This window comes from Schistocerca piceifrons, chromosome 2, assembly GCF_021461385.2.
Source record: "Schistocerca piceifrons isolate TAMUIC-IGC-003096 chromosome 2, iqSchPice1.1, whole genome shotgun sequence".
NCBI classification, from domain to species: domain Eukaryota; kingdom Metazoa; phylum Arthropoda; class Insecta; order Orthoptera; family Acrididae; genus Schistocerca; species Schistocerca piceifrons.
Window position 1 is genome coordinate 1,066,671,401 of NC_060139.1, and position 12,800 is coordinate 1,066,684,200.

At 38.5% G+C, this 12,800-nt stretch overlaps 1 protein-coding gene across 1 annotated transcript in view; it reads right to left on the reverse strand.

Moving 5' to 3' along the window:
- Nucleotides 1-345: 345 nt before the first annotated feature.
- The window catches only part of LOC124776663 (general transcription factor IIF subunit 2), a 77,291-nt gene continuing 64,836 nt past the window's right edge, over nt 346-12,800 (reverse strand). Inside the window, exons 5-8 of the mRNA XM_047251764.1 lie at nt 7,847-7,933; nt 7,631-7,755; nt 3,960-4,103; nt 346-714 (exon numbers count right to left, since the gene is read on the reverse strand). Coding sequence (XP_047107720.1) covers nt 577-714; nt 3,960-4,103; nt 7,631-7,755; nt 7,847-7,933 — 494 coding nt within the window. The 3' untranslated portion in view covers nt 346-576. The remainder of the gene's footprint in view (nt 715-3,959; nt 4,104-7,630; nt 7,756-7,846; nt 7,934-12,800) is intronic.

Consider the following 12,800-nt stretch of genomic DNA (forward strand, 5'->3'; position numbering starts at 1 on the left):
CCAGCAGTTCAGCAGTTTTGGCTGATGAAAGAAGTTTACATTTCGAAATTAACTAATGATGTCTTTATATGCTTTGAGGATGTCTACTGCATTAAGGGATCAAATATCAGGCACAGACACATTTCTCACACCAAACACTAATGTCAAACAGTATATTTCATGTTTGATATTACCAGCTAATCACCACCAAGTTACTACTCACTACTTCTGCTATTATCTGTGAAACTGTTATTGTGCGAGTACATTTTTCAATTCTCTGTATGTTTTAAAGATCAGATGCTTTTGTTGTTGTTGTTGTTGTTGTTGTTGGTAGTGGTGGGTGGTGGTGGTGGTCAAACTTCATCATTCCTGCTGCAATGTTTTTATTACAACATACTGATAATGTATCTGAACATATAAAAATATTTATTTCACCAAAAGGACACATGTCTAAGTATAACAACATACAGTCATCTGAAATAATAGAATTGCAAGTTTGTAATCTGGTATGCTGTAGCACAGCAAAGACTGCAGAAAATATTCAAGTACATCAAAAATTGGTCACACACCAGAATATATTTTTATATTCTCAACATTTCAGTCAGTTTTTGAAGCTGATGTTGCAGGTGGTGGATCCTTGTAGTGTCTGTATTCTGGCTTCAGCTCCCACATATTCTTGTGTGGATTTTTCATATTGTAATTACACACTTCTTTCAATATATCCTTGAGGTACACCTAAAAAAATTGTTTACATTAGCGAGACATACGTTCTCCTTTTACTTTTTTAACATATTCTGAAACAATGTGGTAAGAGCAAAGAATGTGGAAAACAAATAACTTTCAAGCACTAACAAAATATGATAGATTCACACCATCACAATACGTTTGAAACATCAATTAGGTTTCTAATATAATAGTGGCCTGCTTATGAGCTGCAAAACCATATGTTTATTTCCAAAAATAATATTCAAATCACTCAATACTATCATAATACACATCATAGTTAATGTATATTAAGGGGACATTGTATGTGAATTCGTTGAAATTTGACATTTTCTGCTTTTTACTCCATAATGTACTTTGTACTTTCTTGAAAATTTTGGTATATAATTCATTAATATCAGGCAATTGTGAGACCTTCAAATAATTTCTTGTATGTTGACGTGTGACTGTCAAATTTCGAGGCTACACATATACTGCCACAGTTAAGCAGTCATATCTTGGGAACTACACAGTCTAGAAGGCTGTGAATTGCTTTGTTTTGTGCCTACTGCTACATCTCAGAAGTTGGCATCACGAATAAACATCAGTCATTTGTTTCTGATACTAGTTTTTGTTGAAAGTAGTGTGATTATCAGCTATTTTTGTAGTAAGCTAACTTCTATTGCTTTTTATATATAAATAAAATGACTAAGCATAAAAGTAACTTCAAGAAACACAAATTTGCGGGTAACATATATGCGAGACCTGCATTTTCTTCTAAAGTACTTGAAAACACCAATGAAAAGCCATGTCATGCTTTGTGTCCACCTCAACCAAACACTTGGTGTAAATATAGGCAAGCTGAATTTTCTGGCACTGTGCATGAATTTACACACAAACATTCTCTTCCTTTGGCAGTAATGGAGGCACTCAAACCTATTTACATGGGAAGACCCAGAATGTGAATGAGTCCTGCAATAATGTTGTGTAGTACCATGTGACTAAAATTGTATTTGTTGGCCTTATGACTCTAATGTTAGCAGTGTCTGATGCTGTAGTAACTTTTAATAGTGGAACTATGAAAGACTTAAGGTTCTGGAGAAGTTAGGAGTATGATTTGGAGAGAACACAGCTAAATGACTACGGAAACTGGATGAGCTTCGTGTACGTGAAGCAGAGTTGGATGCTCAGCAAATGACAAACGAAGCAAGAAAGAAAAGGAGGAGGCAAGCACTGGGCTGTTTTGACACTGAAGACGACACAGACTATGGGCCAGGGCAATTCTACTGCATTAAAGAGGCAGAAATGTAAGTCTGTATAAGAATTTGTAACAAAAAAGTTTTAAACTGCAATATCTCTGAACAACATTTCTTGCAATAAAAGACCTGTTTTCTAAAAAAGTAATGATGGTAGAGAAATGGAATTTCCACAGCATGCCTAGTGTGAGATTCAACACATATGGAACTAGAATAATTAAAATATCCTGAGTTGTTTTGTTTTTATGTTCATTTATTTACAAAATTCTGTCAAAAAATTCAGTGTTTAAGAAAAAAAAAGATAATATGCACTCTTGACAGGTGGATGTCCCGTCATTTCAACCAGCTCAGGCTGTACAAAGCAGGGTCTGTTCCAGAAGGCCCACCACCTCCTCTTCCCCTGCCGCCACTTACGCCCATTCCCGTGTCACAGACGGTCCGATTGGCACCACAGTGGGGGTCAATGCCTGTTAGATCGCTGTCTAGGGTTTCTGCCTCCTAACTACCACTTCATCTGTTGCCGCAGCCACCGCCACCTCCGTTGCTGGGTCCAACGGCCCCACCCCTGGCACCTCCGGCTCCAACCAGTGACGTCACCAAGGAAGTCATTATGGAGACCCCGTCCCTGGTATTGTCCCACAGCCACTCACAAGATGGGGGACAGTGCGCCAACACACCCCTTCATTACTTCCGCCTCTACTCGCAGGTGACTGCCCGCCACCTGCTGCAGCAGCCATTGTCGCTGGGCGATGGAATGGATATCAGCACTGTCATTGGTGTTTTCCACGACTCATAATCTAGGTGTCTTGTGAGATCAGTGCTTTTTTTTTTTTTTCTCTCATGGTGTCAATGCTTTTTCGGTACCAGTGCTTTTCTTCCGTACCACACTCGTTTCTGTACAATGCACTTTCTCTGTACCACCTACTTTTCTGTGCCTAATGTCTTTATGTATGTATGTGGTTTTCCCACCTCCTAGAAGGGAGGAGCAATGTACGACCACTCATCAAGTGCTTGATTTCAGACACTGAGAGTCCATATAGTTCACAGGACTGCCTTATAAAGGTGCACTCTTGTGAGCCGCCAAAGGAGCAGCATTATTTAAGTGATTGCAAAAGAGTGCTTGGCCTATTCTGTAACCTGTATTACTGTTGTACTGTCAATGTGTTCAATGCTACACACAACATGTACTTCATGGCATCGTACGTGTTGCTCTATAAAGTACTATGTTTCATAAATTGTGTTTGTTCTTGATATAAAAGTTATGGTCTCAGTTATTCTACATACTCTGTTCATCAAAGTGGGACCCCAACCAGCCAAACTGAACTGCAAACGTGTTTCCTCCACCACAACACGCAGTGTCGAAGTAGCAACTGTGAGCCACACACTGACAACGTGCGACCTTCGTACAGCTTATCGGGTCTGGGCTAGGGCAGCCATCATGACACATCAGTCTATGTGGCAAGTAATAGAGAGGATAGTATGTGCAGATGATACCTAGAATTGTTTCAGGTCTTCCTCTCCCATTGCAACATCAGGCACCACACTTCCAAGTTCCTCATTAATGTGTGGCAAGAAACACTTGTATTAGAGCACCTGAGACCACAGCTGAGGTCTTCTTTAATAATTTACTCAAATTAAATACACATTCTCTACTCAGCATTCAAAAATTTGTACACTAGATCCTCGGTAGCTTTCCATACCACAAAAATATTGCCAGAATTGGAAACCTGCTAACAGATTACAACTGTTGGCAAGACTAGGGCTCAAACCCGAAGCCGTACATTTTGCAATACGCAGGGAAACTTCTGTGAAGTTTGGAGAGCAGGTAGGAGGTGCTGGTGGAACAGAGGCTGCAAGGATGGGTCACTAGTCGTGCTCGGATGACTAAGTCCCAGTCTGGCACATAGTTTTAATCTGGTAGCAAGTTTAAAATCAGCACACACTCCACTGCAATGTGAAAGATTCTTTCTGAAAGCTAGAATTTACTTTTATTATGACACACAACTTATAATTAATACTTACAATAGGCTGCCTCGTTATTTTCACTAGGTCCTTTATATTATAATACTGATGTTTTTCAAAAGCTGCAAAAAGCATTTCAAGAACTGCATCTTTATCATCCCGAGCCTTCTTCCCTTCAGATTTCTTCTTTTCTTCATATTCAATCTATAAAATGAACAAATCGCAAGAAAAATGATTAGAATACAAAAATGCATTGCTGAAATTTATCTACCACTGTGTGACAAAGTCAAGCAGAAAGTTCTTAATAAATTTACTTATATTCTTGTAGTAAAATGCAAGAAATTTGCTGTCCCACACACTAGCTATTATATAAATTAGTACAGCACATTTTTAAACCATGCTGCTATAATAAGCTGCCTTTTTCTTGACTTCTTCCCAGGAGCATCAAATTAGAATTCTTCACATGCAATAAAATATCACAAATTAAGGTTTAATATACTCAAAAACACCAACAATCACACAATTTCTGGAACAGGTGATTTTTATGGTGCTACTTGCAAATCCTGGTCCACATGCATGAATTGAATGGTTTTTCCCATACAACAGTCCACAATTCGTCCTCAAGAGTCTGTGGGAAGCAGTGTACTCTGTACGTTAGGTCACAGGTGAAACTTTCAAAATATTATCTATGACAAGGTACGTCCTTATATCTTTCGTGAAAGGACAAAACATCTGTTCTAGCAGTTGACCGCATTACAGTATACCAAATTCCTGGAGGTTGTTTTACTATATATGACACACTAAATCTGAAATCCACTTGTCTTCAATACATAAATGTACGGTTTTTGTTTGTAATCCTGTAACTGAGAATGTGCTGATAGTCTTTCTTTCATTTCTTTTTCTGCTAACATGTTTCTTCATTTGCTTTTTTTTCTGAACTCTCTTCAGACCACTTGAATAACTATTTTTATGTCAGTACCTACCCCTTCTGATACTCATTCATTCAAACACAGTATTTGTGGCAATGACTGCTTTACCTGGTTATTCTAAGCAGTGTTTTACACACACCTCTTAATTATTTCAGATCCCCCAGCTCCTAACCACCCACCACTTGTTCCTCATAGCCAAATGGCATTTCCTGCTCCACCATGGGTCTATGGGACTAGCTGTCTGCTAGGTTTAACAGCCCTGTGAATGATGGTAGTTATGAGTTCTACCAAGTATCTGATGCTGGACTGATGTTATACTACAACCATTTTGCTGGAAAAGATAACACAGTGGATCCTCTTCAAAAAAGAAGAATCAAAAACATTGTTTATTTGCAGTCAATGGACAAAATGCTGGATTTTGAAGCACCAGATCTCAGTCCACAGTCATTTGCACAGCATATCACAGAATGATACAAAATGGTAAACTAAGGTTGACAAAACTAAAGATACAAACTTCAAATTATGTTTACTGAGCAATTCCCTCACCGCCATCACCAGCCAATAACAAAACCAATGAAATATAATGACTTTGTGCACTTTCTGCATAATAGCCTACTAATCTACCATCCATTTCACATAAATTTGCCTCATGAAGAGGAGGGCCAAAGCAGACGTGCAATACAACAGTGCCAGCAAGCAGAATTTGATGGAGAGCTGCCTACAGTTTATGAAACAAACTGAGACACACACTTTCATTAGAATGACTGATGCTTCAGAGATGTAAAGTTTTGTATGAGGGTTGGAACTTAAATAGTGGCAGCTATTTATTCACAACCAATACAAAAGAGTTACATGTTTGCACCTGTTACTGTCCTTCAAAGTAGTCACCAGCATTGTGTAGAACCCATTGCCAGTGACATGGAAGCCATAGTATACCATTAGCAGAGCCTGTTCTGTTGATGATGCTAATGGAGCGGTCTAAAGTTATGGTGATTCTTGTGTACAACTGTGATGGTGTTAGCCTAACGCATTATGTTCCTACATGGCAGAGCATCAATGCACAGTATTACTGTTCATTTTTGAAGCATCACCTGCGACCAGCTTTGCAAAAGAAGCGGTTACACTTTCTGCTCAACCCACCAATCATTTTGCACGACAATGAGTGGGCACGTACAATGCAAGCTGTGGCTGCTGTGTTCGGTCGATGGGACTGGGAAGTACTGTACCATCCACCATACTCCCCGGATTTAACTCCTTGTGACTTTGATTTGATTCCATAGATGAAGGAATGAACCACTTCATGGCATTCGCTTCAGAACTGTTCCAGAGATTCAACAGACAGTAGACCGCTCCATTCACAGCATCAACAGAACAGGCTTTGCTAACGGTATACTATGCCTTCCACATCACTGGCAATGGGTTCTACACAATGCTGGCGTCTACTTTGAAGGACAGTAACAGGTGCAAACATGTAACTCTTTTGTATTGGTTGTGAATAAATAATTGCCACTATTTAATTATTCTGTATAAGCCTATCATGATTTAGAAGACAAATGGCATAACTGCAACATCCTTTAACAGAGTATCTTAATGTGAACCAAGTAGTACATTATCAAAGAATTTCAGTCTACAGAATAAGTAACTGATTAGTGAGGTTAAAACGGTTCGAACTGTGAGGTTAGTGGTCTCTTCTTTAAATAATCAACATCTAAATGATTACATGAGTGGAGTAAAGGGTGGTCAACCCATCTGAACTTTCCAGTTTCACGTGAGATGTAGACCCAGGCAAGAGAAAAAGTAAAGAAGCAAAGATACAACTATGAAAAAAGAAGTCATAAAATACATTCCAGTGGGGGAGGCTCACTGGAGCTAGTATTGCAGCTGGAGCTATCGTCTGCATCCAGGTCACTGTAGAAGAATGATAGAATTTTTGTCATAAAATGGTAAACAGAAGTGATAAAACCAAAGCAACAAACTTCAAATGAGGATATATAATCATACTCTCAAATAAAACAAAAATAGATCTGCCGCTAAACAGTGGTAGAAATTAGTCCTTATGTTTCAATGCACACCATGAGATCAGTAAGAAATATCTAAAAGAGAGATTAAACAGAATATTTAGTGCCTTCAATGAAAGTCCCAGAAGCCTCATAAATAAAAAGGATGAACTTTAATATCCAATCATGAAAATGAAAAGGCAGATGAAATTTCAGCAGACTTGTGCATATGAGTACCTCATATGGAAATCACTGGGACATAACAGATTCATCTCGGTGGATACAAGCTAATGTCACATTACTGTAGAACCAATCAGGGAATGGGAGGAGTAACTTTATATGCAAAAAAAACAGAGTTGATTAATCATCTCAGTTTTGTCACAGTCATATTCAAGTCCCACTTTAACATATATTCTGATTTCAGTACTGTTTGGTCTCTGTTTCTCTCTTTTACTTTTTTGCTTCACTTCTGATGTGATTTGCCCCTTTATTCACCTCCACTAAGCTATTTTAGGATTCTAAGGTTCTGAAATTTATCATCTTTAAACACAAATGAAATAATTATATGGAGATTGGTGTGGTGTACTTATGTCATGCTTCACTACGACACGGGTCTTCAACACGTTTCTCAATTTGCAATAATTCACAGTTACTTACTTATAGAGCACATCTCATAATCCTACACTGCAGCTTAAACTTACATGTGAGATTGCATATCACTGTATTAGATCAATGATGTGAAAAATCAAAGCCAGAAAATAAATAAATAAATAAATAAAGTAGTTAGTTGGCAAAGTTTACTAACATTGTGTTTATGATCTGACACTGGTTTGAAGTTATGAACAATTCTCTCCAACTGCTGTACTTGTCTTGTGGGAAGAGCCGCTTTACGTATTGATTCCAACTTCATTTTCATATAGCAATTGTCCGCTGAAAGAATAAAAGATATTCTTAGTCTCCTTTGATTATCATCCCACTAACAGTTTAGCACACTTTTGAAGGTTGTTAATAAAACTGTTACCATAGGGTCGGCATTCCAGTTTTTGAACTACACGGCCCTCTAAACTCAATTTTTCAGTCTCTGGGACTACAGAATCAGAATTTGAAGCTGAAACACAAGAGAAAGAATGTATCAGTTACATTGAAAAGATATTCTTTCTTAAAAATAGCAATAGGAAGAGTAGTTATAAGAAATAAACAGTAAAATAAAAAAAAAAAAAATACAGGGGAACTAAGGAAAGCAAATATGGTAAATTTGCTACTATATGAAAATGTTAGAATACACTGAGATTTTATAATACTGCCCCACCCCCCTTCTTTGCTCAGTGACGGGCTAACAACCAAGGAAATGGCATGAGCATATCCCACACAAACACCACATGTAATAAGCATTTTTGGACATTCAGCTCTTCGTAACATTTAGGCCTGCGAAAAACCATTGGAAAATTTTTTGTCTTAAGTAAGAAACAAATCATTGGTTTTTCTTTTAATGGTATGTATTTCACCATATTATGTGCTATCTTCAGCAAAGTTTTGGTGGCAGAACAATTGGAGGAGGATCCTACAAATACAACTTAAATCTACTTCTACATGAACAGAAGATATAATCTGACACTAACTCATGCTAGCATACACACACAGATAAAGACTGTGACAAACATTACATGGTTGACCAGTGAAATATATTGTATCTGTTATTAACACTGCACCAAAAACTGAGTTTACAACTCTATGAGAGGAATTCATAAAGCTTTAATCACCACCTCACAAAAATAAAGTTATGTGATTATTTTTTGTTTAATAATATATAGTTGATATTCTTGAGACATATGGAGTCTCACCTTTATCTTCAATAATAGTGTAGGTTGAAGCAAAGAATTAAAAACCTACAAATTTTAATTCACAGTTTGAGCCTACATTACTATTGTAGATAAACTTTTTGTCTGTTTGCAGTTACATGATGATGGATTTGGAGTGCCCAATAGCACAGTCATCAGCACACTTAGTGGATGTCAGCATGCAAATATTTTGGGAGGGACAATTTATGTCCCCGCAGGCTAAGTTTCTTGTAAAGCATTAAAATCCAACTATCAACTGCAAAAACTAACTTTATGATACATTACACAACGAGACTTAAAATCGATGAATAAAAATGGTAAACCGCCCAATCAAGCTATTCACTCGAGAGGCTGTTGACCTCCTCTCACCAAAATTTAAGAGATAGCACCTGACACTTCTCAAAATTTTGAAATGTGTTACACTGGTGTCAGCATTGGCAAGGATGGTGGACACAGCTGCAGCCAAAATGAGTGTTTCCCTTATGTCACATGTAAGACACATCTAGTTAAAATATACTGTACCAAAAATGGTACACTAAAAACTTAAGGTAGCGGTAGACCTTCCCACTGGAGGGGGGAAACAGTGTGTTACCACGCATGAGAGGTCGATTTGACTGATCAAATTGTTGTTCAGCACTTTCAGCCATTTATTTTCATACTGATGCATGACTCTTCTGTCAATGAGATGATGACGTGCAAGATGGCACACCAAACTGGAACATCTTTGTCACTTTGTCAGATGTATCATTTCTTCGCATTCTTATGTATCCTGGTATGCAGCAAAAGACCACCTCTTTGTCTCAGTTTTTGATCCACTGTAAGGCACTGTCGATGGTCTGAATCATTTCTGCTACTGGATATATTTGTTGTGCCAGCTGTAGGGCACTGAGTGAGTCATAGTAGATGAGAAACTTTTTGTTATCATGATTTCGTACCTGCTCCAGTGCCTGCATGACTCCATATACCTCTGCATCATTATTTGTTAATTGCTCTGGAAGGCATACCCCGAAAACCCTATCGTGAAAAACTGCCGAACAACCAAGTGCATTCCCCTGCTTAGATCCATCCATTTATATAAAACTATAAACCTTGGTGTGTTCTTAAAACTGAAGAAAACAAATTTTTAAAGCAGTAATCTGGAGTACATGATTTCTTGTGCTCTGTCAAGCTTAAAATCACTCTGAGCATCTGAAGACATGAAGGCAGCAGTTCGTTCCATCCCTGGCTGCTAATTCTCAGGTCTGACACATCCAGCTTACTGAGATAGTCTTAAGTGTGTATCCCAAATGCCTTGGTCACATATGGCCAAGTTCTGAAAATCTGCTGAAAGTTTAGCCGGTCCACCACACGAAATTACTGAGGTAATACTAACATTTTTAGGGCCCTTACAGCTATTAGGAGGTGCTGCCATGTTCAGAGGTGGTCCACCAGCTTCTGCACACAGACTCTGAACTGGGCTGGTCCAACACCTCCTGCTGTGGTCTAATACCCTCATAGTAGACAGAGTCTAACATCTTGAGGTAGGACATATATTTAGAGCCATAAACCATGCCACCTAATTTAGTCACAAGAGAGGACTCACAGAATATTGTGAATATGTTTCCTGATCCTGCTTCTGTAATGAATAGAGACTTCACTTTGCTAGCTATAGCATGCGAGAGTCATGAGATAAAATCTGGGGCTACAGACAGGGATTTGGGTGATGTTATTCTGAATGTCTTGTCCAAAAATTACTTTGAGCAGATATTTGAAAAATTAACTTGCGAGAGTGATGTCTAAGACCTCCTAGCAACAAACAGATCTGAACTTCTCAAATAAAACAGAGAGGAGGGCAAAGGTGATCAAAAGGCTGTGATAGCATCAATAACTATCGATGCTGTAAGAAATCTTAAGGAAAGTAGGAAAATATTTTTACTGAGTTAGACTGACAGGACACAAATTGCAGAGTATCTGAGTAGTCAATATCAAATATTCAGTTCTGAGGATGAATTGATGAAATTCAAAAGTGTCATTCAATATGACATAGAGAAGTACATTCCCAGCTAGGTTTTGAGGGGTGGAAAAGACCCACTGTGGTTTAATAGCCATATTACAAAGTTGCTATGGAAGCAAAGAGAGATTCATCATGGATTTAAGGTGAGCTTCATCACAGATTTTACTCTTTGAAGGGTGGGCTTAACTGCAACCTACCACATACACACGGGGTACATTTTAATTGAAGACAGTGGAATATCTCAAAAATCACACATTGGATCAAAAAAGTTATAATTCCAATTTGTTTATGCCAGAGAGGGACATCCAAGGTGTAGGGTGGCGGGGACTTTGAAATCTTCAAATGAACCCATTTTTTAATTGCAGATTATGACTGTATGGCACATTTACATACTTTTCTCTGAAGCATTTTCTTCATTTCACTGCACATGGCGCTGTAATTGGAGGAACAGAAATGGGTACACAGTCGTAATTTACCACATGATACGCAGCGGCTCTTGAATACCCAATGACACATGGGACCCCATCTTTATGTTACAAGGGTAGGACAGGCCAGAATTTCATAACTTCTTATTGGAAACACCATTCGCAACTTTGTGTTCCTCCAACATATTGAACAGGGGACTACCTGATGGGCCACCATGGCTGTGCAGTGAACTATAACATATCATACCAGACAGTACACAGTGACCAGAGCTCACATATCGTGCAGACGTACAACAGATAGTGGTTCAAAACATTTACAATACTTGAGCAGTGTTTACTGCTTGCATTATTGCATGCACATCTACATATCATTTGGAGAAAAGACATGCAAGTGGACAATCAATGCTGCAACTACAGGAGAAAAAATTCGAATGATCGTAATCCACAGAGAATATAGGAGAAATGTTGAGGCTGCTGTTGCCTTGTATGCTGAGCGTTTTCCAGAGAAAGCTCACTCTTGTTTGTCATTTTACAAGGTTGTGAACGCCTTTATGTTTGTTGGCAGCATACAGCCTGACGAAAGGAAACAAAGCAAACGTGTTACAGGAGATGTACTAGCAGCATACCACAACCACAGATAAGCACTCAGCAATTACATTGCGATTCCAGTATGCCTTTAGGTAGTATTGTCACAACACCGCATAGTTATAAGTATCATATATATCAAGTGTAACTGCATTAAGAACTTTGTGGTGCTGGTTTCCATAACTGGATAGTGTTTTGTGAATGGGCATGTCAACAAACGTAAACAACCCCCACATTCTTTGGCAACATACTATTTTCCAATGAGTCAAAATTCACAAACCATGGCAGCATTAACTAACAAAAGCATGCATTATTGGAGTGTAGACAATCCCTGCTAGTTATGGCAAGCTAACCATTAGTGTCCTTGGTTGGTTAATGTATGGTGTGGCATCATGGGGAACAAACTCATTGGTCCAGGTTTTATTTATCATTGAAAAGATGAACATTTTTGGAACAGGATCTACCGGTACTACTGCAGGATGTTGCCCTGGATGTTCAACAATGTATGTGGTTTCAGCATGACGGTTGCCCAATGCGTTTTGCAGTTGACGCATGGAAGATATTAGGCCATTTTTACACTGGTCAGTGGATTGGCAGAGATGGCCTTATTAATTGGCCCGTTTGGTCACCAGATTTCTTTCTGTGGGGATATTTAAAAGATAAGGTGTATCAGCAAGTGCCATCAAGCAATAATGATGTGGTCAATCACATCAGAAATGCCTTTGCTCACATTCCTGCAGATATTCTTCTGTCCTGTGTATGGTCATTTGAAAAGCGGATCACTAATGTATTAAAGTTGGCGGCACTACGTTTGAACACTTACTCTAATACGAAAAGAGAGTAGCATCCACCTCGAGCCATAACCACAGTGTTTGTCAAGTATGTTGCAAATGGGGTTTCCAGTTAGAAGTTATGGAATATTGACCCTTCCTACCCTCTCAGCATGAAGGTGGGGCCCCACATGCCATTGCATATTCAACAGCCATTGAGTAGCACATTGTAAATTATGAATGTTTAGCCATTTCTATTCCTCTGATTACAGCACCATCTGCGGCAAATTAAAGAAAATGCTACAGACAAAACATTTGTAGATTTTGACATAGAATTTTAATCTGCAATAAAAAATGGGGGTTA